The sequence below is a fragment of the Chiloscyllium punctatum genome, chromosome 5 (genome assembly GCF_047496795.1).
Source record: "Chiloscyllium punctatum isolate Juve2018m chromosome 5, sChiPun1.3, whole genome shotgun sequence".
Lineage (NCBI taxonomy): Eukaryota > Metazoa > Chordata > Chondrichthyes > Orectolobiformes > Hemiscylliidae > Chiloscyllium > Chiloscyllium punctatum.
In genome coordinates, this window is record NC_092743.1 from 73639781 (window position 1) to 73666150 (window position 26370).

The 26370-nt window shown below is 39.1% G+C and overlaps 1 protein-coding gene across 3 annotated transcripts in view; it reads left to right on the forward strand.

The window, feature by feature from the left end:
- tgs1 (trimethylguanosine synthase 1) overlaps positions 1 to 26370 on the forward strand; it is a 56789-nt gene that overhangs the window by 25664 nt on the left and 4755 nt on the right. For 2 of the 3 annotated variants that reach the window (XM_072570552.1, XM_072570553.1), the window contains exons 7-13: positions 143 to 299; positions 663 to 1056; positions 2058 to 2222; positions 3530 to 3673; positions 8477 to 8693; positions 15731 to 15809; positions 18043 to 19241. In XM_072570552.1, coding sequence (XP_072426653.1) covers positions 143 to 299; positions 663 to 1056; positions 2058 to 2222; positions 3530 to 3673; positions 8477 to 8693; positions 15731 to 15809; positions 18043 to 18549 — 1663 coding nt within the window. In that variant the 3' untranslated portion in view covers positions 18550 to 19241. Of the gene's footprint in view, positions 1 to 142; positions 300 to 662; positions 1057 to 2057; positions 2223 to 3529; positions 3674 to 8476; positions 8694 to 15730; positions 15810 to 18042; positions 19242 to 26370 lie in introns of those variants that run through there. The other variant, XM_072570554.1, reaches the window with a different exon arrangement.

A 26370-nucleotide genomic window follows, 5' to 3' on the forward strand; every position in this document is an offset into this window, starting at 1 on the left:
TTATAGTTTCCAACAGCAATAGTTAGAGTTAAATCTCAATGCAAGAGTTTTAAAATTGCTATAGTGCACATTTGTCCAACAGTCCACACCCAAGAAAAATGTTAAATGCCTTTGTGTCTACCTTTTTAATTTTCACATACAGCATTTCAAAATTAGGGCATGCGCAGTATCGTAAATTCACTGAGCTGACGTCCAGACACGTTGACTTGCATCAGCCACCAGCTGCCAAAAATAAACACATATTCTTCAGTGAAGAAGGAGACGTTGTGAAATTTAAGAAGAGCAGAACATTAGAAAAGGTAATAAAAATTGAGTGATGCAGGGGCCAGCACCTTGGGTACCGTTTGATTTTAGCTTGAGTTGCAAGCAAGTATATTCCTGGCCCAATTGGGCTCTTTCATCGTTAAGAATGAGCAAATGCAGGCTTGAAATATTCTCCTTCATGACATTTGTTTGTAATCTTAATTTAATAAAGTTTATAAATTTTAAAATAATTTGGACAAACTGCAGATGAGTATCACAGATAAGTGTTGTTTGTGCACATCTGAATGTATCACATAATAATATGCCACAGTCATGTTATCATTTAGTACTCTCTTGCACAGTAGAAATAAGAAGTATTTTTTGAGTTGATTGATTATTGCTTGTTTTAATGATTTCAGGTACAAAGATTTTTAAAACAAGTTGTGCCTTCAAATGATCCTCTTTCAACTGACACAGATACTTCGCCTTGTGTGGTACACAGCTCTGAGGAATGTAGCAATTCTGAGCAGCACCACAGTCCTGAAGCAGAGAGCTCCACTGTATGTGAAAAGAGCAATAGGGGAGATGGAAATGATGGAACCTGTGTTGATGGGAAGTTCATAACTTGTGTCAGTGATCCCTCCAAATTGAATAAATGCATTAAAGGCAACAATGAAGAGCTTCCTGAAAAGTATGATATGACCCCTGCTTCTGCCAAAGACTTTGAACCATTTTCTGACAGACAGCTGGTTCCTCTGGATATACCAGACTTTCTTCTTCATGCTACTGATGTAACTGAGAGGGATGATGAATGTATGTATAAAACCTAAGTATCCAAACACTATTTTGTTGAGTCATAGATCCAAACCATAATTTCAAGATTTTTCAAATTCCTTTTCAATTTTGTAAAAGAGGGCCTATTTCAAAGTAAAATGATCGCTGTTAATCCCAGAATCATGTACAATGTTAAACCTTCTTAATCTATCATCAAGAAGCTTGTTTAAATTCAATAGAAATGCATGCGTGTTTTATATTAAAGTTGTAAAATATATTAACCTATTCTGTAATATGTTCTAATGTTTATATGGGAGTCAATTAGCTCAGTTGGCTGGATGGCTGGTTTTCGTTGCACAGTGATGCCAACAGCATGGGTCCAATTCCCAAACTGGCTGAGGTTACCACGAACGACTCTCTTCCTCAATCTCTCTCCTCGCCTGAAGTACAGTGAACCTCAATTTAAGACACCACCAATTGTCTCTGTCTAATGAGAGAGCAACCATTTGATGTGTTGGACAATGGTGACTTTGTTTATGTGTAGCAATTTGAGAACGAGTTCAACAAATAATCTTTACCAATTTTAAAAAAATGTTTGACTGTTCAATTTTGTTGTCTCTTTATGTCCTCCCTTGCCATTTATAAATTTCTGAGCAAGAAGGCAGACAGTTCAACTTTGTACAAAACCTCTTAGCACATCCTGTTTGGTGCAACTTAAGAACAATTTGGTCAAAATGCTCAAATCCACTCTGCCAGTTTAGGAATTTCTAGTTACAACTGCTGTATTTACTTGAAAACAACCATTAATCTACTTTTACTTCATTGTATGTGTGCAGGAGTCCAGAGTCAACGCATGTTGATATGTTCCTGAGAAGTATTTTATTTAGAAGTCTTTAGCTAACTGTATGAACATCACTAGTGAAAGTTTATTGTTTTTTTTTATGGAGCATGGCATACACATGCACTGATCAATACGATTTTGTTGAAAATTTTTGACCATTATAATAAGTAAGTGTTAAACTGTTGCAACTATTTTGCAGTGCAAACCACAAAGAATGTTAGAAAGGACAAAAAGAGAAGGAAGAAGAAAAAGAAAGTTATTGATATTCCCTCTGACATAGTAGCAGTTCCAGAATTGACCAAATACTGGGTCCAGCGTTACAGACTGTTTTCACGCTTTGATGAGGGAGTCAAACTTGATCAGGGTTGGTAACTGAACTGAACTTTGTGACTTTTTTTGTCCTATTTCTGAATCCATGGTGCAGGCCACACCATTACTGGTGAGCAGATTGATATCTTGCATATCTGCTGGTTACATTGTATCATGTATGATGAAATCAAATGATATAAATATCTATATTAATATCACTTTTAGAACTGACATTTAAAATAGTGACATATGGGTCTCAGTTACTTTTGCCGACAATAAGTAGGAAAGTAGAAACCCCTAAAGTATTTATGGGAAATTTTGTTATGATTTACACCAGTCAGAGTAAATTTTTGAAGGGCTTTGTTCTCAATTCAAAATGATTAAGGATTGATTTTAGTTGAGAAAACCCAGCAATTGAAATCTTTTAGGATGTTTCAGCGGAGACTTGTCCGGAGTCAGAAGCAAGTATAGCTTATTTTTGCTAGAAAGAAATTTTTCAGAGTAGTTCAGTAAAAACTTAACTCGACACATATTTAGTTTGTGTAGCTTCCAGACCAGAAAGGTTTGGTTTGATCTATGTAGGTTATTAGAAGCTGAGAAAGTTTAAGCTGTCTGTTTAGTATTTATGTAAGAAGATTGCGTAGTTCACAGACAAGATCCGTAGTTCACAGGCAAATCAGCTAAGTAGAACTTTAAAAATTTATGCAGAGGGACAACTGCATTGCACTTGAATTTCTATAAACTAATAGTGTTAGGACTTTTGTTGAAAGCTTTGTTTTGCTGTATGTTTTGAAATATTTTCAAAATGTCCTTTCATATTTTTTGTTGTTTTTATCCTTTTGTAGCAAACTTGTTAAAGAAACTCTGCAGGCTCATATAATTGTGTCTTAGTGTCTGTACACCACATTAACAAACAAAAATCAAGCCAGATTACATTTGCTAATCTGACTTGTTCAGTGGTATCATCAGCTGGGATAATAATACATGTTACAAGGGTGGTGTTCCTTTGAGTACAAACTTGTTTGGTTGGGATCCTTTGGTATGATGGCCATCCAGTTGCTCCATTTGGGATGGAATTTGTAAAATTATATTGAGGGATAATTCACATTTACATGTTGGGAACAGTATTTAGGATTCCGTATACACAGTGGGACTTTGTATGTTGCTACGAGGCAGCATAAAAATATTATTGGGGGCATTAGCTTTTTCTTGTCTTTGTGTGCGGTTGGTTTTGGCTGGCCTGCAATTAACAGTGGAAGATGCTGTGTCTGTCATGCATCTTGGATTTGTGTAGCAGCATTCATATTTTAAAATTTAACTATTTAATGCAATATAAATGTGAATTGTGTCTTTGTCTTCCAGAAGGCTGGTTTTCGGTCACTCCTGAGAAGATTGCTGAGCACATTGCCAATCGTGTTATGCAGAGTTCTCAATGTGATATCATTGTTGATGCATTTTGTGGAGTTGGAGGCAATTCAATTCAGTTTGCGTTAACTGGAAAGAGAGGTACAGGACTATGACTTTGAGATGCTTATTCAACCGTCCTGGAGAAATCCAGCTATGTGTCTGCATTGCCTTGTAATAGTGACTTGTATATCAAGGCCATTTACTGATGTAGAATGACGACTAAACATTTAAAGTTACCTATACAAGGTGATACCATGCCAACCCAGAACAGTTTTACAAAACAGTGTGAATCAGGTTGGTTAGTTGAACATATTGGCTATGTTCATATTTATTGCCGATTACAATACACAATGCAGAAAAGGTAGTGTGCTGATTTGTTTATGCTGATCTAAGCAATGGTAGCCACCATAACTAATATATAAAAATATTGGATATTAAGCATTAATTTGATTATCTGTAAAGTAATAAATAGTCCACATAAAGCTTTGGTATCATTCAAAACTTAAGGGCTTCAGTTTAAGGTGAGAATGGAAAATATTTTTCATGCAGAGGATGGAACGTTTACGCAGTGAGCTGCCAGAGGAAGTGGTGGAAGCTGGTACAATTACAACATTTAAAATTTATCTGGATGGGTACATGAACAGGGAGGGTTAGAGGGATATTGGCCAAATGCTGGCAAATGGGCCTAGATTAATTTAAGATATCTGGTCGGCACATTTTATGTTTACTTCTGGATGTTTATCAGTCAATTTTGCCCTTATCAAGTTAATTGTGTTGATATTTGAGAATTACATACTTTTCAACACTTGAAATCCAACTATCAATTCTAATACTTACAGGTCAGATTAGGTAAAAGTTGCATTCCATGTAAAGTTCTATAGTTATTCTGAATCTCAGAAAAATATACCCAACATCTCTTCCTGTCCTTAACAGTTCTTCTGGGTAACATTGCTTGGTGCTGATTATTGGCAGTTTTGACCCAGATATTAATGAGGATTTATGGTGGGAATAAGTTCTGTCTACTTCCTAGAGATGCAGTGTTCTGGTACAGCAAACCATGAATCCTTTCTTATAACCTTAATGATAATGTAGTCAGAGATGCAAATGCCAGATTTGATAATCTCGTTACATACAATTTTAACCTGAATGGATGTTTTTCATTGTCAAGTGTTCTTCCCACATCTTTTCTGTAAGTAAGGCCTCATTGTAAGCCCCGTTTAGAACATAGAACAGTACAGCACAGCACAGGTCCTTCAGCCACTGATATTATGCTGACCTTTTATCCTACTCTGTTTTATTTTCCCCAAGCATAATAGCAATGCTGTTTTTTCTACTTGCATGCAAGGTTCCTGTCGACCATTTGGCTCTAGAAATGAGAAATTTTAAATATTTTAAAAACAAACTTGGAAGAGAAGAAAGCTATTTGGACTCTCAAACCTGTTCAAACATTCAATAATATCATCTGTTTGTGTTTCAAGTTCCACATTTCTTTTGAGCCTGGATAATCTTAGTTCTCTTATCTGACAAAACTTTGTTTAACTCCACCTCAAAAGTATTCAATGATACCACCTTTTGACAAAGTCAGAAGTCGCACAATACCAGGTTATAGTCCAACAAGTTTATTTGAAATCACAAGCTTGAGGAGAGCTGCTTCTTTGTCAGGTGAACCCACTTCACTTAATGAAGGAGCAGCGATTCAAAAGCTTGTGCTTTCAAATAAATCTGTTGAATTATAACCTGGTGTTGTGTGACTTCCGACTTTGTCCAACCCAGTCCAACACCGGCACCTCCGCATTATGACCACCTTCTGAGGCAGAGTTCCAAAGTCGCACAGCGTTCTGAGGAAAAGAAAATTCTCCATATTTCTGTTCTGAAAACGTTGCCAGTAACTTTTAAATAGTGCCCCCCACCACCACCCTTAGTCCCTTAGTTCTGGATTTCCCTCGAGATGAAACATCTCTTCTGTGTCCACCTTCTCATGACCTTTTCAAGATCATGTATGCTTAACTCAAATCACCCCTTGCTCTTCTAAACTCCAGTAAAAACAAGTCCAGCCATACCAACTTTTCCTCAAAAGACAACTGCTCATTCATGTTTTATTCCAGTAAACTACCTGTAAGTATTTCCTGAAGGAGATCACAATCGCACACAGCATTTCAGATCTGGTCTAACCAATGAACTGTATGACTGAAACATAACATCCTTTTCTTTTTGTTCAATTCCTTACAAGGAATAGCATTATATTAGTTTTAATAACTTGCTGTATATGCATGCTCGCATTTATGACTGATGCACTTGAAAACTTGCATCACTCTACATCTTGGAATTTTGCAGTCATTCTCTATTTAAATAGTACTGTTCTTGTTTGTTATTTTTCCTGCCAAAGTGACCAGCTTCACATTTTTCCCATGTTATATTTAGTATACCAATTTTTTTTGCCAACTCACTCAGCTATCTGTATCTGTCTACAACCACCTTTGTGTCATTTATGAATTTAAACTAAGGCCCTCTCCAGGTTGTAATCTTGAGTCTGTTTGAAGTCGGAACACAATGCAGGACTGTATAAAGTACCATTTGTAAGTAGCGGAAATGTTCAAATATTAGATATTTAAAATTATATCTTGCAGGGATTACATTCATAAGTCCAAGCATCCCTAAGTCAGATGTTTGGAAGTCGGGGAGCCCCTATATTATGCATTTACTTGCTTCATCTGAATCATGAGACATTTCCCATTCTTCCCATGAGATTTCCAGATTGATAAACCTTGGATATGTCATTGGGAGATTCTTGTGAGGAACTGGAGGCAAATACTTGGTGGGAATGGTCATTTTCTCAGCCCTAAGAACAGAACTGGGTCCAACAAGGTCACAAGTCATCTTCTAGATACTTGACGATTCAAGTATCTTTTCAGCATGTCCAAAGACATAGCTCGTCGAGGTTAAAAACTCTTACCTTTATCGTCATTATCTGAGTTTTGCAGATAAACTAGAAAAGCCCCTCCACTTTTATACGTATAGTGGCAATTGGTCATTATAAGTTTCTCCAGTGTTCTGTCATCTCACTAGTGGTAGCATTCCAGCTTTGCATTTCAACTACACGAAAACTATATTTTGGCCTCCCAAATTGTAACAATCTTTAAATCCTTTAACAAACATTAACCATATATAACTTTAAAATAGGGACTGCTGTAAATTAAATTTGGTTTCTGGCCTCTCAACTGTTTTCACCCAAAGACAAAGCTTAATCATCATTCCCTTTGTGTGTTGCCATAGGAGATTACCTAACACTATCTTAAATTGGAGTGTGGTGCTGGAAAAGCACAGCCCTTCATCTTATGCTCGAAACGTTGACTCCCTCTTGCTCAGATGTTGACTGACTGTCTGTGCTTTTCTAGCATTACACTCTTCGACTCTTGATCTCCAGCATCTGCAGTCCTCACTTTCTCCTAATTTCTTAAAATTGTTGTGTGAATCATGTACTCTCTTATTTTGACACGATCATTTTCTAATAATCTCTCAAATAATAATTGTACAGCACAAAAGGACAGTTGGCCCATTCTGTTAATATTATATGGCAAAACCATTAACCACTGTAAACCCAATTTCCAGCTCTTGATTTGTAGCATTGTAGATTTTAGCACGACAGATTTTTATTCAAGTACCTATTAAACGTGATGAGCCTTTTTCTCTCCACATCATCCTTTTGATTTAAAAAGAAAATTCCCCTCAACTGCCTTCTCACCATTCAGCCAATGACATTAAATTGATGTTTCTTCTTCTTTTCTCCGAAGGGAAATGAGATTTTGCTATTCACTTTTTCAAAACCCCTTCTTTTAATTTTATATGCTTCAATTAATTCTCCCAACAGCCACTGTTGGAAGCAGAAAAACTCTCGCCTGTAAAAACATTTCCCATAGCTACAATTCTCCAGTAAATTACATCTTTGTCCTGATCAGTTGAATAAATAATGCTTCATAAGCTCCAGAAACTGAAATTTTCCATGCTTTTTGAAAGGGAATCACGATTAATGCAAAGAAAATGTTTAAAATGTCTTTGGTTGAAAACATGGGAGAACTAATTGTGTTATTCTAATCAGAATAAAACTGGGGCAAATGGAGAATGTTTTGTTTTTAATTAAGCTATGACTGTAAAACAAGATTAGGGAAGGTGGACAGTGAGAGTCTTTCTCCTAGGATGATGATGTCGGCTTGTACGATGGGAGATAGATTTAATACAGATGTCAAGAGGCAGGTTCCCTATTCAGAGAGTGGTAAGGGTGTGGAATGCCCTGCCTGCCAATGTAGTTAACTCGGTCACATTAGGGGCATTTAAAACAGTCCTTGGATAAGTGTATGGATGATGATGGGATAGTGTAGGGGGATGGGCTTAGATTAGTTCACAGGTCAGTGCAACATTGAGGGCCAACGGGCCAGTTCTGCATTGTGTTGTTCTAGGTTCTATGAATTAGCTCTGGGTAAACAGAATATCTGTCAGCCAGGACTCCCTGTTTGGGATGTTAATCTTGACCAATCATGGAACTCATTCTATGAAGTTCATTTGACTGAACTTGTTACTCCAACCTCCAGAGCAACTAAAACCTTTAAAGATTCCTTATTTTTTAAACCTCCACTTTTCTCCAGTTAGACAACTATTCTAAGTACAGGTAGGTTTTTGAATGCAAAATGCTTCTTGTCAGGTTTCGATTTGGTCTCAGCACTTTGTACTGGCACTTAAATAAGCTTTAATTACAGACTTTTCCCTGTTGCATTACGAATTGGAATACCTACAATAGGTACAATGGATAACTTTGTATTTTTATTTTAATTTATTTTGATAAAAAACTTGCTTGACCAGGAAAGTGCAATTTATATATTTCCTAACCGACCGTATTTTCTGTTTCAGTGATTGCTGTTGATATTGATCCTGTGAAAATAGACTTTGCACAAAACAATGCTAGAGTCTATGGAGTGTCTGAACAGATTGAATTTATCCTCGGTGACTTCATGCTTCTGGCTTCTGACCTAAAGGCTGATGCTGTTTTCCTCAGTCCTCCGTGGGGAGGCCCTGATTACGTCAATGCAGAAATCTTTGACCTGAAGACTATGATGTCTCTTGATGGATATCCTTCAAAGCCTATATTCAGAGTTTTAAAATATATCTTTATTGTAGAGAAATTAGGTTTGTTAATATTTATTTTTAAATTTTTTAGCACATTTGTGAATTTTGATTAACATTACAACTTGTAATGCTCTTACAAAACAGTTGAGCATTGTGCAGTAAATGAAAATCCAGAGCTTCTTGCCATTTTTGTCTGTTAACTCCAGTTAGACCCCATATAATATAACACTGTTTCACTTTAACATCGGTAGTTTATGGGGTCTACATTTTTGTTTAGCATTGCAGGATTCATTTTAACATCATTCTCCACCAATCTGGGTAGATCTGACCTGGTAGAAAATGAGGACTGTAGATGCTGGAGATCCAGGAGAAAGTGAGGACTTTCTCCTCGACCTGACTGGTGCCCATTATGGAGCAGTTCTTTTGCTGCTGAATCTCTGACTCACGGCCCTGCTGCTCCCAGGCTCCCTGTCTATGTATGTTTGTCCTCATCAAATCTGCCCTGCTTTCCTACTTACTATTTCCATCTCACAAATCTACCTTTTAAGAATGGTTCAAGGTACAGATTTGGATAACACCAGAGCTCCAGCATTACATCTGTGCGAATGCACGTTCCAGTGGTGCAGATATCATGAGTTGGAATAAGTAGTTGCCTTCAATGTGCACAATAGTATGTGTAACCAGGAATAAGTTTACTTGTGCACATATTTTCACAAGTTACTGCGTTCTTAGTAACACCACAGATACAAGTTTTTTTTTTAGATTAGATTACTTACAGCGTGGAAACAGGCCCTTCAGCCCAACAAGTCCACACCACCCCGCCGAAGCGTAACCCACCCATACCCCTACATCTACCCCTCACCTAACACTACGGGCAATTTAGCATGACCAATTCACCTGACCTGCACATCTTTGGACTGTGGGAGGAAACCGGAGCACCCGGAGGAAACCCACGCAGACACGGGGAGAATGTGCAAACTCCACACAGTCACCTGAGGCGGGAATTGAACCCGGGTCTCTGGCGCTGTGAGGCAGCAGTGCTAACCACTGTGCTGTTGTTCTGCTATAATGTGACAGCTGTATTTCTCTGCAAACTCATGCTATGAAAGTCATGCTATGAAAAGCCGCCATGGAAAATCGAGCTGTAGGAGATCCCAAAGAAAATTGCTAAACCTGCTCAGAAGAAAGTTCACATTATCCAAACAACATTCACAATTTGTCAATCGTATTATAGGCAAGTCGAGGTGACGAAACACATCAACCTGTATGTATTTCCTGGTTAGGACCTCAAGAACCCATTCACCTTGTGCAGGCCATCTCAGGAACAGAAGTAAAGGTCACTTTGCTCTTTAAGCCTGCTCCACAATTCAGTAAGATTGGGGCTGTTTTTGTTGTTGTCTCAGCTTCACTTTCCTAACTGTCCCTGAAAATATTGACTCCCTTTTATATCAAAATATTAATGTAACTTCGCCTTAAATAAATTCAAAGGTACCTCTTTCCCTATCTTCTGTTTAAGAGAATTCCATATTCTGATGATACTCTAAGAGAAAAAAAAATCTCATTATTCTATCTAAGAGGGAGACCTCTTTCTTAACATGCATCCCCTGGGTTTAATCTCCCCCAGAGAAATCATCCTCCAGGTATCTCCTCTATCCAGAATCCTTGTATAGCTTATATATTTCAAAAAGATCATTCTCCATCTAAACTCTAGTATATATAGACCTAACTTGTTTAAATTGTTTTCATAATATTAAACCTTTCATCCCAGGAATGAGTTGAGCAAGTTGTATCTAAACTACTTTTAAAGCAATTATAGTTTTTCTTTCCCCAAATCTAGCAACCAAAACTATACAGTACTCCAGATGGGGTCTCACCAGCATCGTGAAGGTTGAAAAGTTTCCGGGGCCTGATGGCCTACATCCCAGGGTACTAAAGGAGGTGGCTCGGGAAATCATGGATGCGTTGGTGATTATTTGGCAGAGTTCGATATATTCGGGGTCGGTTCCTGAGGATTGGAGGGTGGCTAATGTTATACCACTTTTTAAGAAAGGTGGGAGAGAGGAAGCAGGAAATTATCGACCAGTTAGTCTGACCTCAGTGGTGGGAAAGATGCTGGGGTCTATTATAAAGGATGAAATTACGGCACATCTGGATAGTGGTAACAGGATAGGACAGAGCCAGCATGGATTTATGAAGGGGAAATCATGCTTGACTAATATTCTGGAATTTCTTTGAGGATGTAACTCTGAAGATGGATGAGGGAGATCCAGTAGATGTAGTGTACCTGGGACTTTCAGAAAGCTTTTGATAAAGTCCCACACAGGAGGTTAGTGAGTAAAATTAGGGCGCTTGGTATTGGGGGCAAAGTACTAGATTGGATTGAAAATTGGTTGGCTGATAGGAAACAAAGGGTAGTGATAAACTGCTCCATTTCGGAATGGCAGGCAGTGACCAGTTGGGTACCACAGGGATCTGTGCTGGGACCGCAGCTTTTTATGTTAATGATGTAGAAGGTGGTATCAGCAATAACATTAGCAAATTTGCTGATGATACAAAGCTGGGTGGCAGGGTGAAATGTGATGAGGATGTTAGGAGATTACAGGGTGACCTGGACAAGTTAGGTGAGTGGGCAGATGCATGGCAGATGCAGTTTAATGTGGATAAATGTATGGTTATCCACTTTGGTGGCAAGAACAGGAAGGCAGATTACTACATCAATGGAATCAATTTAGGTAAAGGGGCAGTACAGAGAGATCTGGGTGTTCTTGCACACCAGTCAATGAAGGCAAGCATGCAGGTACAGCAGGTAGTGAAGTTGGCTAATAGCATGCTGGCTTTCATAACAAAAGGGATTGAGTATAGAAGCAAAGAGGTGCTTCTGCAGCTGTACAGGGCCCTGGTGAGACCACACCTGGAGTACTGTGTGCAGTTCTGGTCTCCAAATTTGAGGAAAGACATTCTGGCTATTGAGGGAGTGCAGCGTAGGTTCACTAGGTCAATTCCTGGAATGGTGGGATTACCTTACGCTGAAAGACTGAAGCGACTGGGCTTGTGTATCCTTGACTTTAGAAGGCTGAGAGGGGATCTGATTGAGACATATAAGATTATGAAAGGATTGGACACTCTGGCAGCAGGAAACATGTTTCCACTGATGGGGGAGTGCCGAACCAGAGGACACAACTTAAAAATACGGGGTAGACCATTTAGGACAGAGATGAGGAGAAACTTCTTCATCCAGAGAGTGGTGGCTGTGTGGAATGCTCTGCCCCAGAAGACAGTGGAGGCCCAGTCTCTGGATTCATTTAAGAAAGAGTTGGATAGAGCTCTCAAAGATAGTGGAATCAAGGGTTATGGAGATAAGGCAGGAAGAGGATACTGATTAGGATTGATCAGCCATGATCATATTTAATGGTGGTGCAGGCTCGAAGGGCTGAATGGCCTAATCCTGCACCTATTGTCTATTGTGTTGTATAAATTCCTTCCTACAATTCATTGCTCTTCCAATAAATGACGACTTTCTAATCTGTAATAATTTGCCTCTTAATTTTGTGATTCTTGGACAAGAACCCTCTAGTACCAAGACTGCAATCTCCCTGTATTTAAATGGTACACTGCTTTTCTGTTCTTCCTGCTGAAGTATTTACCCACACTTTACTCCATCTTCCAATTCTTTTCTGACTCATTCAACTTATCCATGTCTTTTTGCATGTGGTTAGCATTGTTGTCTCATGGTGCCAGAGTTCGATTCCAGCCCCCGGCGACTGTGTGGAGTTTGCACATTTTCCCTGTCTTCCGCGTGAGTGTCTTCCGGGTCCTCCGGTTTCCTCCCACAATCCATTGATGTGCAGGTTAGGTGAATTGGCCATGTTAAATTTCCCATACTGTTCATGGATGTGTACATTACGTGCATTAGTAAGGGGTAAATATAGTGTGGTAGGATAGGGGAATGGGTCTGGGTGGGATACTCTTCGGAGGGTCGATATGGACTTGTTGGGCCAAAGAGCCTGTTTCCACACTTGGATTCAATATATCTCTACCTCCTCTTGATGACTTACATTCCAAACTCTCTATCTCCTCTTGGCAACTTAGCTTGGTGTCATTGGAAAATTTTGTCTCCTTTTATTTGGCACCCTCATCTAAATCATTGATAGATATTGGAAATAGTTGAGAACCCATCACTACTGGGCACTTCACCAGTTAAAACAGATCAATTTATCACTACTGTCTGCTTTATGTTAGCTAAGCAATCCTTTATCAATGCTAATTTGTTAGCATTTACACGCTGTGCTTTTATTTTGTACAGCAAGGCACTTTATCAAATGCTTTGTGGAAAAACAAGTGCGCTTCCTTTACTAATTGTCATCAATCCACTGTGGATTTTACTTTGACCAAAAAAAACTCTGAATTAAATATGATTAAGCAATCAGATTAAGTAGTTAAAATTTAAATTTGGGCTGCGGTTCAGTGACCAGAGATGTGACTGCAGGTGAGGCAGGCATGGTAATCCGGTGGGGATAGTGTTCTAGCAGCGTAGGCTCCTGCAATAGTCCAATGAGGAGTCCAGGACTGGAAGGCATCGGTTTAGGGTGAGAGTGGAAAATTTTAAAAGGGGCCTAAGGGGCAACTTTTCACGCAAAGGGTGATGTGTGATGAGCTGCCAGAGGAGGTGGTGAAGGCTGGTACAATTCTAGCATTTTAAAAGGCATCTGGATGGATACATGAATAGGAAGGGTTTAGAGAGAAATGGGCCAAATGCTGGCAAATGGGACTAGATTAATTTAGGATATCTGGTTGGCATGAATGACTTTGATCGGATGGTCTGTTTCCATGCTGTTCATCTCTATGAATCTCATCAGAAAATGATTGATAAAATCATTTTTAAAATTCTATAAATAGAAAAACTGAAGTTTGGATAAAAAGCTAAACTAATGGCATTCCTTTTAGAACATAGAACATTACAGCGCAGTACATGCCCTTCGGCCCTCAATGAAGCCCATCTAACCTATACTATTCCATTATTGTCCATATACTGGATTAGTGGTGCTGGAAGAGCACAGCAGTTCTGGCAGCATCCAGCGAGCAGCTCGCTGGATGCTGCCTGAACTGCTGTGCTCTTCCAGCACCACTAATCCAGTATTTGATTTTCAGCATCTGCAGTCATTGTTTTTACCATTATTGTCCATATCCTATCCAATGACCACTTAAATGCCCTTAAAGTTGGTGAGTCTTCTACTGTTGCAGGCAGTGCATTCTAAGCCCCAACTATTCCCTGAGTAAAGAAACTACCTCTGACATCTGTCCTATATCTATCACCCCTCAATTTAAAGGTATGCCCCCTCGTGCTAGCCATCGCCATCCAAGGAAAAAGGCTCACTTGTCCAACCTATCTAACCCTCTTATTATCTTACGTGTTTCAATTAAGTCGCCTCTCAACCTTCTTCTCTCTAACAAAAACAGCTTCAACTCCCTCAGCCTTTCCTTGTAAGACCTTCCTTCCACACCAGGCAACATCCTGGTAAATCTCCTCTGAACCCTTTCCAAAGCTTCCTGTAATGCAGTTTCCAGAATTGTACGCGATATTCCAAATGTGGCTGCACCAGAGTTATGTACAGCTTCATCATGATATCATGGAACCAAAACTCAGTCCCTCTACCAATAAAGGTTTCGTCCTGTAAAGAGTGGAAGCAAAGTCTGAATATATTTAAAACAAAGGTCAATAGCTTCTTGACAAGTATGATGAATAGCATATCATGTTTATATATTTTTGTATCCTTTTTGGGATCTGTATTGCAAATAGATGTTGGTTATGTCTGTGAAGTATTTTCTTTTTAAATAAATAGTGAGAGTGTCCTCCTGAAATAGTAACTGAATCCAGTATTTTTTTTCAAAATGCAGATCACTGCAGAACTGTTAATGGAAAACTGTTTATCTTGTTTACAGTAACTGGTGTCAACGTTTAAGCTTTGTTTTTTTACTTCAGTTTCATCCAGCTTTGAGCAAAGTTTTGTTTTAAATTCAGTTTAGAAGTCACCAGAGTTATATGCAGAAGCAAGTTTAATTTCTCCTCTATAAGTTCAGAGAATGAGTGCTGTCAGCAGGAAGGTTTTGTTTGGAAAACATATAGATTTCCTTCTATATTTAAACAGTTTGGCTTGTTTTCATTTAATAAAACATTATTCTGTTGATAAAGAATTTGCAGCCTTAATGAACTTATGAAAAAAAATGTTATCAAGCCAGTTTTCATTCCAATATCTGACTTGTCCAGTAGTACCATCAGCTGGGATCATACCACAAAGGAGTGAAAGGTCAGTCATAAACTTAGTGAATGGCAGAACAGATGCGAGCTGATATTGGCTTATTCCTGCTCCTAATTTGCATGTTTGAATGAGGAATTCAACAAGCCAGGATTAAGTCTAAAACGGAGAACGAAATTAAAAGAGAAGAACTGCATTAAAATAATTAAATAAGTAACCAGACTCGAGTGGCTGGTGGTAGCAGAGTTGATCAGTGATTTCGGGATACATTTAGATTGGTAGTTAATGGATACAAACCTTCAAGGTAGTGAGGATAGAGCAATGGAATGAGACTGACTATTTTGTTCCACACATAACCAGCATAAACCCAAATGTACTTCTTATGGACCATAAATGACTCTGTGAAACCATGTGTTTCATATAGTAACCAGTGTGAAAATCTCTTCAATCACAAAATAAATCAAGGAAGGTGAGCTGTGTGGCAATAACTGTGGCAATAACTCCAATTTTTCAAATTTCATAATCTGCAACCATTCATTCAACTATTCCTTTGAGAACATTAAACTTGAAATGCTTATGGAATGGAACAAAAACAAACTTCTGATAATGTGTAAAGATTAAAGATGCTGATGTTTTCGTTGTAGGCCTAAACATTTTTTTCCTTTCTGTAAATTTCAAGATTTTGTTTTAGTATAGCTTTGTTGCTGCTTCAGATCTATTTCTGAAACGTGTTTTTCATCAGCAGATTCTTCTCTTTCAAACTGCTTTACCTTAACTTTGTTACCTCTGAAATCTTTGCACTCTCCCAGAAGATCTCACCAAACATAATTTATTTTTTACCTCGCAATGCTGATGTGGAACAGGTAAGATCTATTTTTCGTTTCTACTTATACTGTTCATTATTTGTTTCCAAAAAGTAGCATTATTTTCAAATCCGTAATAAATAAATTTAAAATTGTGTTGATTGACAACTCTTCCTAGATCTATTGTTTGGTAATCACTTTGCTTTGCACAAGTATGCTTATTTATGCGTGAGTTCAACTTTACTTTAAGCACTGCTGTATGAAAACATGTCTGCACATTCTAAATAGCACGACATTCAAGTATTTTGTTCCCATAGTCTTCCATTCGTTGTTTTTTTTTCCTTAGTATATCATATTACTCATGAATAGAGGAACATAGGAGTGAGCTTAGTTAGATAACTTCTGAAAATCTTCATACCTTTGATCTCAAAGTAGAGTTCTAACTTCGTTTGCCAAAACTAGAATCAGATTTTCTGTATATTTCCATTTCTCTTTATTTTCCTTTATTTGCGATGACTCATTAAAATTGAAGTAACTTGTTTTAATCCAGATATGTTTATATTTTCCACTTTTCTTCACTATGTAAATATATCTTTACCAATGTTAGAAACTCTGGAAGCAAGTGAACGTAAAGAAAATTCTAGTTTCCAGAAATGATCAATTTTCCATAGAAGCTTGAATTATTGTCATCAAAACTAATAGCAAAGCATTTACTTTGTTAGTTAATGTTGTCACAAAAAACAGACTTGTGCCAAAGTAATTGCATTGTGTTAGTTTTACATTTTTCATTAAAAATCTTGTATTGAACTTTTTTTTAGCCTCAAAGTTTACCTGGTACTTCCACCAGATGGCAGCAGTACATTGAGTCAATCCAAAGTCTACATTATCATCATCCTTTGTCATTTTTGTATTTTTTTTAATGAAGATTTGCTTTCTTGAATATAATTAGAAAGCTTCAGAAAGTTGGCAAGCGTTTAGAAAGTTTCTGGTAGGTTAGATTCCTATTCATGAATAGTGGTGACTCTTGAAGGGAATGGAAGAGTTTCCAATTGCAATTTGGCGAGTGTTCTTCTGAGATTTGTTTTCGAGTGCAATGTTCAAATTAAGATCAGATTTAATTTTTATTCATGCTATACGTCATGATGTTATGCTAAGTAATGAGGTTAAGTGCATAAGATTAGATTAAATTAGATTACTTAGTGTGGAAACAGGCCCTTCGGCCCAACAAGTCCACACCGCCCCGCCGAAGCGTAACCCACCCATACCCCTACATCTACATTTACCCCTTACCTAACACTACGGGCAATTTAGCATGGCCAATTCACCTGACCTGCACATCTTTGGACTGTGGGAAGAAACCGGAGCACCCGGAGGAAACCCACGCAGACACGGGGAGAACGTGCAAACTCCACACGTTGTTATTATTCATGGGCTGAGGGCTCACTGGCTGGGCCAGCATTTATTGCCCAACCCTAATTGCCTGGAAGGCAAGTAAGAGTCAACCGTATTGCTGTGGGTCTGGAGTTGCATGTAATTCAGATCAGGTGAGGATGGCAGATTTTCTTTCCTTAAGGACATTAGTGAACCAGATGGGTTTTTCCTGACAAAAAATGCATTGTTTTTCATAGTCATCAGTAGACTCTAAATTCCAGATTCTTCTTTTTTTGAAATCAAATTCTACCATCTGCCATGGTGGGATTTGATTCCAGGACCACAGACCATTAGCTGACTTCCTGGATTGACAGTCTAGCAATAACGCCACTAGGCCATCATCTCCCCCAGCTATTCCCCTGGCACTTGGAGGACTGAAAAAAAATCTTGATTGACTGACTGACCCCACTCTGCAAAAAAAACAATTTGAGTAAATTGGATTTAGTAAATTAAAAATTAACATCCAGCCTGCAGAGGTGGTCTCTGCTGCTTTCTATTCCAATGTTGTTGCAATCGCTGCACGACCAAAAGAAAAACTAAATTGATGTCTGCTCTTATGTCTCTAGTGCTTTCAGGAAAGTTTCCTCAAGCAGTGTATAGAAGGGCCTACTCAAGAAGGGTCAAAACTCGACCTACTCTTGGGAAATAGAGAGAGAATACGACCCCTCAAGGACCAGAGTGGATATGTATCTGTAGAACTGCAGGAGATGGGCTAAGTTCTCAATGAATATTTAACGCATGAAGATTTGGGGAAGTTAATGGTGATATCTTGGGGGTGATCCGTATCACAGTAGAGGTGGTGTTAGACATATTGGAATGTTGTGGTTCTGTTCGCTAAGCTGGGAATTTATGTTGCATCCAGACACTCTATACAGTCAATGCAGGAATTCTTGGACATCATCAGAAATATAGACGTAGACAAGGAAGAAACTATGGTCTCATTCGATATAACGGCACTGTTCACCTCTATCGACAAAACGCTAGCCAGAGAAACAATAGCCAACATACTGGACATACAGAACAGACAACAAGACGGCATACTCCCGGGAATCAAATTCACCAGAGAGGAAGAAAAGAGCAACCAACTCCCGTTCCTAGACGTGATGGTACAGAGAACACCGAATGGAGAATTCACCACAAAGGTATACAGGAAAGCCACACACACAGACCAAGTCCTGAACTACAAAAGCAACCACCCCAACATACACAAAAGAAGTTGCATCAAGACACTGTTCAAAAGGGCCACAACACACTGCAGCACACCAGAACTGCAAAAAGGGGAAGAAGAACACCTCTACAATGTATTCGCCAAAAACTGATACCCCCACAATTTCATCAACAGATGCCTAAGGGAAAGACAACTGAATGAGGACATGCCACAACCCAAAGGACTAGCCACGTTACCATACATCAAGAACATTTCTGAAATGACAGCCAGACTACTACAACCACTAGGACTCACAGCACACAAACCAACAGCCACTCTCAGATAACAACTCACCAGGACAAAGGACCCGATACCCAGCATGAGCAAAATCAACGGAGTATACAAAATCCCATGCAAGGACTGCACAAAACACTACATAGGACAAACAGGAAGACAGCTAACGATCCACATCCATGAATACCAACTAGCCACGAAACGACATGACCAGCTATCCTTAGTAGCCACACACTCAGATGACAAGCAACATGAGTTTGACTGGGACAACACTACTATTATAGGACAAGCCAAACAGAGAACAGCCAGGGAATTCCTAGAGGCACGGCACTCATCCACTGATTCAATCAACAAGCACATTGACCTGGACCCAATATATCAGCCACTGCAGCAGACAGCTGGAACTGACAACCAGAAATGGCAGATTCAAATGCAGCACAAATTCCCAGCTGGGGGAACAGAACCACAACAACGAGCACCGAGCTACAAATCTTCGCACCAACTTTGAAAACATATTGGAATATATGAAGGTAGATAAGTCTCCTGGTCCTGACCAGATATATCCAAGACCACTGCAAGAGGCTACAGAAGAAATTGCAGAAGCCCTGGCTGATATTTTTGTGTCATCGTTAGCCACAGGTGAGGTCCCAGATGACTTCAGGGGAGCGAATGTTTTTCCTTTATTCAAGAAGGACCGCAAAGAAAAACCTGGGAACTGGATGTTGGTTTGCTCACTGAGCTGGAAGATTTGTTTTCAGATGTTTCGTCACCATACTAGGTAACATCAACAGTGAGCCTCCGGATGAAGCACTTGTGGTATAGCCAGCTTTTTATGTATGTGTTTAGGTTTCCTTGGGTTGGTGATATCATTTCCTGTTTATTTCCCCTCAGGTAAATGGGATCCAAGTCAATGTGTTTGTTGATAGAGTTCTGGTTGGAATGCCATGCATCTAGGAATTAGATTAGATTCCCTACAGTGTGGAAACAGGTCCTTCGGCCCAACAAGTCCACACCAACCCGCCGAAGCGCAACCCACCCACTCCCATTCCCCTACATTTACCCTTTCACCTAACACTATGGGCAATTTAGCATGGCCAATTCACCTAACCTGCACATTTTTGGGAGGAAACCAGAGCACCCGGAGGAAACCCACACAGACACTGGGAGAATGTGCAAACTCCACACACAGTCGCCTGAGGCAGGAATTGAACCCGGGTCTCTGGCGCTGTGAGGCAACAGTGCTAACCACTGTGCCACCATGCCGCCCAAATTCTTGTGCGTGTCTCTGTTTGGCTTGTCCCAGTCAAAGTGGTATCCTACCTCATCTGTAGTATATTCACTATACAGTTTATTCAAAAAGAACGGGTACCCAATGAAGACAGTCCACCAATTTCTCAGCAACAAACCCCAAAAAGCAGACAAAACATGTTCAGAAACCCTAGCCACTCTCCCCTACATCAAAAACATCTCTTAAATGATTGCCAGACTACTCAGACCTCTTAGCATCATGGTAGCCCACCAACACACTTAAACAGCGTCTAATGAACTTGAAAGACCCTATACGGACCACAAACAAAACTAATGTCATTTACAAAGTACCTTGCAAGAACTGTAACAAACACTACATTCGACAAACAGACAGAAAACTAGCCACCAAGATACATAAACATCAACTAGCCACAAAAAGCCATGACCCACACTCACTAGTATCTTTACATACAGATGAGGAAGGATACCACTTCAACTGGGACAACACATCCATCCTAGGACAAGCCAAACAGAGACATGTGTGAGAATTCTTCGAAGCATGGCATTCCAACTGGAACTCTATCGACAAACACATTGACTTGGATCACATTTACCACCCTTTGAGAAAAAGAACAGGAAATGACATCACTACATGAAATATTGTCACCAACCCAAGGAAACCTAAACCCATAAATAAAAAGTAGGCCATACCACCGTGCTTCATCTGGAGGTTCACTAAAGATGTTACCTAGTATGGTGATGAAATGTCTGAAAATGAACCTACCAGCTCAGCAAGAAAACCTATATCCAGAACCTCAACCTGAGCAACAAGTCTTCTCAAAACTTGCTAACACCTGGGAGCTATAGACCAATAAGCCTAACATCTGTGATAGGTACGTTAATTGAGAATAATCTGAGAGCTAAGATATGCATGAATTTGGAAAGACAAGGTTTGATTAGGAATAGTCAGCATGGCTTTGTGCCTACCTCATAAATTTGTTAGAGTTCTTTGATGAAGTGACCAATAAGGTTGATGAGGGCAAGGCGGTAGACATAGTCTGTATGGATTTCAGTAAGGCCTTTGATAAGATTCCACATAGTAGGTTGCTATTGAAGATTAGATTGCATGGCATCCAATGGGAGCTGGCAAATTGAATACACAATTGGCTTGATGGTAGGAAGCAAAAGCTCATAGTGGAAAGATGTTTTTCGGACTGGAGGCCTGCGACTAGTGGAGTGCTTCAGGGGTCTTGGAGTTCAGGTGCAAAAAGTGGAGTCAAAGGTAGACTTTTGAAGAAGGCGTTTGGATCACTGGCCTTCATCAGTCAGGGCTTTGAGTATAGAAGTTGGGAAGTTAGGTTATAGTTAGACAGGATACCGCACTTGGATTATTGTGTTCAGTTTTGGTCACTTTGCTGTAGGAAGGATGTTATTAAACAGCAAAGAGTGTAGAAGAAATTTACAAGGATGTTGCCTGGACTCCATGGTCTGCGTTATAGGGAGAGGTTGGACAAGCTAGGATTTGTTTCTTTAGAGCAGAGGAAACTGCGAGAGGACCTGATAGAGGTGCTTAAGATCATGAGAGGCATGGATAGAGTGAATGCACTTAGTTTTTTTCAAAGGGTTAGGGAATCAAGGACTAGAGAGCATCAGTTTATGGTAAGACAGGAAAGAATAAAAGGGAACCTCGGGCAACTTTTTTGCACAGGGTGGTACAGATATGGAATGAGCTGCCAGTGCAAGTGGTTAAAGCGGGAGTGTTAACAACATTTTAAAAGGCAATTTGACAAATACATTGATAGGAAAGGATTAGAAGGAAATGGACCAAGTGCGGGGAAATGGGGTTAGCGTGGATGGACATTTTGGTCGGCATGGACCAGTTTGGGCCAAAGGGCCTGTCTTCGTGCTGTAGGACTCTATAACAGTTGCAGCAGATCATCAAGAACATCAAGAACAAGTACACAGCTTTAGTATAGATGATTCTTTTGTTTTTCCTTTTTACAACTTATTTTATTTGATTTATTTCTTTTGAATTTCATAAACTCCCACTTTTGAAAACTAACTTGCACGGTTTAGCTCTCATGATCGTTATATGTACAGTTGAGCACAATCAAGTCATGTTTCATCAAGGAATTTGAAACCAGACTTTATATTGAGCCTTCTTGGTGTTTTGTTGCAAAAGGTTATTAAGTATATATGTATACATCATTCTTTCATACTTCAAGCTTTTATCTGCTAATTTGAGATCTGGCCAAATGCTTCATATATTTTAATCTTGGAAATACATTGATACAAAATTGTAATTGTACAGGGCAACTGTTATCTCCAATATTATCGGAAAGAAACTATTTTTTCTCTCAGGGAAGGGAAGCCACAGCCCTGTGCTATTATTGTGCTTATGTAGCAGTAAACAATTACCTACTTCCGGCTGAGAATCTAATTCACCAAGCAAGTTGAGTGCTTGATCAACAAAACATTTAAAATATTTTCTGACTTCAGTGTGTTTAACCAATTTGTTGTTATGATTAGATTTTGCGAATAGTACTGTTGTGCCATTTTTAAAAATCTAATTGTGCTTTCTGGTACAAATTTTATTCTTGTTTCTTGTTTGTGCAGTAAAGTATACATTAATTTGGGCCTGAACTTTGAACTGAATGTTCTGTAGATTGACAGCAAAAGATTCAGCAGTGATTTAAGTTAGTTGCTGGATGATACAATAATAATCTTCATATGTAAAGTACATTTGAGATTCATTTGCAGGAAGCAGCATTCTTCACCTCCCTGGATTATTTAATATCATGATATTATCAGAAACTGCAGTGTTCATTAGGGAATTTTGATGACCTGGTAAAGCCTTGTGAAGTAAATGTCCTCGTTTGCTTATGAAACTACAATCAGACTTTGGAAATTCCAAGGAATTTCTGGAATTCAGCAATTTGACATTTGAATTGCACCCACTCAGTGATGTTGCCTGAAAACATTCACAAAATTAATGAGTCAGTTGAAACTCTTGCGTGATAATGCATCTGATACAGTCTGTAAGCAACAAGCTATATAACTGGTATGAAATGTGCACATTTTGTGAATGTTACTGTTGTGTATGCACTGATGTATGTTAGTTGCTAAGAAGAGCATTGTTCCACTTTGCTTAATGTATGTAAATCTACTTGTTACAGAACAACATATCCTTTCTTCCTTGTTGAACTTGTTTTGTTAATGTAATTTTCAAGCAGATAGATTCAGCAATCTACCTGCTGAAATGCTAGAAGATATGAATCTTGTGATTACCAAGAGCCATTTCATCCCACATCAGTTTAGATAGTGGTAACCTCCACTCTTCTTAAAAATTACATTGTAAACTTTTGATCAGTGTTGGGTAGTCTCCAGAATCAGCAGTCTCCAGTCTCATTTGTGAGCATGCTCAGGACTCATGCTGTCTGGTATCTAACTATTTGAAGACATGTGCCAAGAACTGTAACAGCAAGAGACATTCTGTGTACTAGATCCTGATAAGTTATTTTTGTGAACAAGAATTCATAACCTTGCAAATATTCCATGAGCATTATCCTGATCCTATGGAAGGTGGACAGATAAATTCATAATTTTAATTTTTATGAAGTACATAACTTGAACACATTAACATTTTTGCAATGCAATTTGCCTATGTATTAATTGTGATACAGCAATGTCATAAACGTGCAACAAATCATTTATATTGTATCCTTAAGGTGGAAACACATGGTAATCATTTAACAGTTGATCAGGAAAAAAATAATAAATGGAGCAACCAGAACTTTAGTCCAAAATATCAATTATAAAGAGAAAGGGAGCAGTTGGGTTTAAGGAGTGAATTCCTGTTTCCAAGGTGAGGCTTTGCATCTTGAGAAGATTCTGAGAGATATGATATACATGAATTTGGAAAGACAGGGTTTGATTAGGAGTAGTTAGCATGGCTTTGTGTGTGGAAGGTCCTGCCTCACAAATTTGTTAGAGTTCTTTGATGAAGTGACAAGGAAGGTTGATGAGGGCAGGGCAGTAGACATGGTCTATATGGATTTCAATGAGGACTTTGATAAGGATCCACATGGTAGGCTGCTGTTTAGATGCCTGTCCTTTCTCCCTATAGGAGTGTGTTGAGTCTAGCTAAACTAGCTCTTCATGGGTGCTCATTGATAACTCAAGCATGAAGTAGCTGATTACATTGATTCTGTGAGGTGATCTTTTTTCTTGTGAAACGAGATATTTAAGGATCCTATCAGTGTTTTGTTATTGTTCGTACATTACAGAAAGAGGAAGCCTTGCATTGATAAATATAGAAATTAACCCTGTCATTTAATTCTCCGTGGGGACAAACTGGTTATGAAAACCAAGACACTGGCTGCTCACATTTGTTCTTATTGGTTATTTGGACACCTAAAGGCGTTCAATTCTGTTGCTTTAACAGCTTGCTTTCACCTTGCTTTCATTTTTGTTATGTTTTTCCAATGGACAGGCAGCAAATCTAATTGATTATTAGGCAAGGTACACAACACACAATACTTTTTACAGTTGAGATTTTTATTGTTTTTCTAAAAATCACCATAATTCTCATGTGAATCGAGAACTGAGAAGTATAAAAGTAATGCATCTTTGTTAAGTTATAGATAAGACACTGCCTCCATTTCTTAACATCAATGCTGGTACTGGTATAGAAATAGATAGATAGCATTCCAGAGTGGATGCATTTATTAATTAATCAGTCTCTGAAGCTATCTTGATAAGTGCTGTTTTCATGTAGTCACAATTCAGAACCATACCAGTAACACTGTGGGACTAGTTAGTGCATAATTATAGAGTCATAGAGATGTACAGCATGGAAACAAAACTTTTTCGTTCCAACCTGTCCATGCTGACCAGATATCCCAACCCGATCTAGTCCCACCTGCCAGCACCCGGCCCATATCCCTCCAAACCTTTCCTAGTCATATACCCATCTGAATGCCTTTTAAATGTTGCAGTTGTAGCAGCTTTCACCACTTCCTCTGGCAGCTCATTCCATACACATACCATCCTCTGTGTGAAAACATTGCCGCTTAGGTCCCTTTCATATCTTTCCCCTCTCACCCTATGCCCTCTAGTTCTAGACTCCTATCCATGCCCCTCAATTTTGTAAACCTCAGCCTCCGACGCTCCAGGGAAAACAGCCCCAGCCAGTCCAGCCTCTCCCCATAGCTCAAATCCTCCAACTCTGGCATCATCCTTTTAAATCTTTTCTGAACCATTTCAAGTTTTACAACATCTTTCCAATAGGATGGAGACCAAAATTGCATGCAATATTCCAATAGTGGCCTCACCAATGTCCTGTGCAGCCACAACATGACCTCCCAACTCCTGTACTCAATACTCTGACCAATAAAAGAAAGATTATCAAACACTTTCTTCACTATCCTATCTACCTGCAACTCCACTTTCAAGGAGCTATGAACCTGCACTCCAAGGTGTCTCTGTTCAGCAACACTCTCTAGGACCTTACCATTAAGTGTATAAGTACTGCTAAGATTCGCTTTCCCAAAATGCGGCACCTCGTATTTATCTGAATTAAACTCCATCAGCCACTTCTCGGCCCATTGGCCCATCTGATCAAAATCCTGTTGTAATCGGAGGTAACCCTCTTCGCTGTCCACTACACGTCCAATTTTGGTGTCATCTGCAAACTTACTAACTGTACGTCTTATGCTCACATCCAAATCATTTATGTAAATGACAAAAAGTAGAGGATCCAGAACCGATTCTTGTGGCACTCCACTGGTCACAGGCCTCCAGTCTGAAAAACAATCCTCCACCACCACCCTCTGTCTTCTTCCTTTGAGCCAGTTCTGTATCCAAATGGCCAGTTCTCTCTTTATTCCGTGAGATCTAACCTTGCTAACCAGTCTCCCATGTGGAACCTTGTCGAATGCCTTACTGAAGTCCATATAGATCACATCTACTGCTCTGCCTTCATCAATCCTCGTTGTTACTTCCTCAATCAAGTTTGTGAGACATGACTTCTTATAATTGTGTGATGGTGCTTTAAGCCAGATTTGCCAGATTTTGTGTCTCAACCCCTGATATGTACCTCTGCTCATATTTGTATCTCCGTTACATATACAAACACCCAAATAGAGATATCTACCATACCCACATAGGCAACCCCACTTGAATCCACATCTCTCATGATCATTTCCTGTTTTGGATACACAGCTCAGACTGGCATATCTCGTGTGTCTCTCCATGCCCTGGCACTCTTCACACATACACAAATTTCATTTCTCCACATAGAACTCTCATACACTTTTCACACACTCTGCAGCAAACTAGGAATGTGACAGGCCTGGTAATGGAGAGGCCCAGGATAATATTATGACAAGATGGGTTAAAATTCCACCATAGCAACTGATGGAGTTTAAATGTATGTGATAAATCTGGAATTGAAAGACTTTCCTCTGTAGTGGTGACCATGACAACTAGCACAACCAAGTA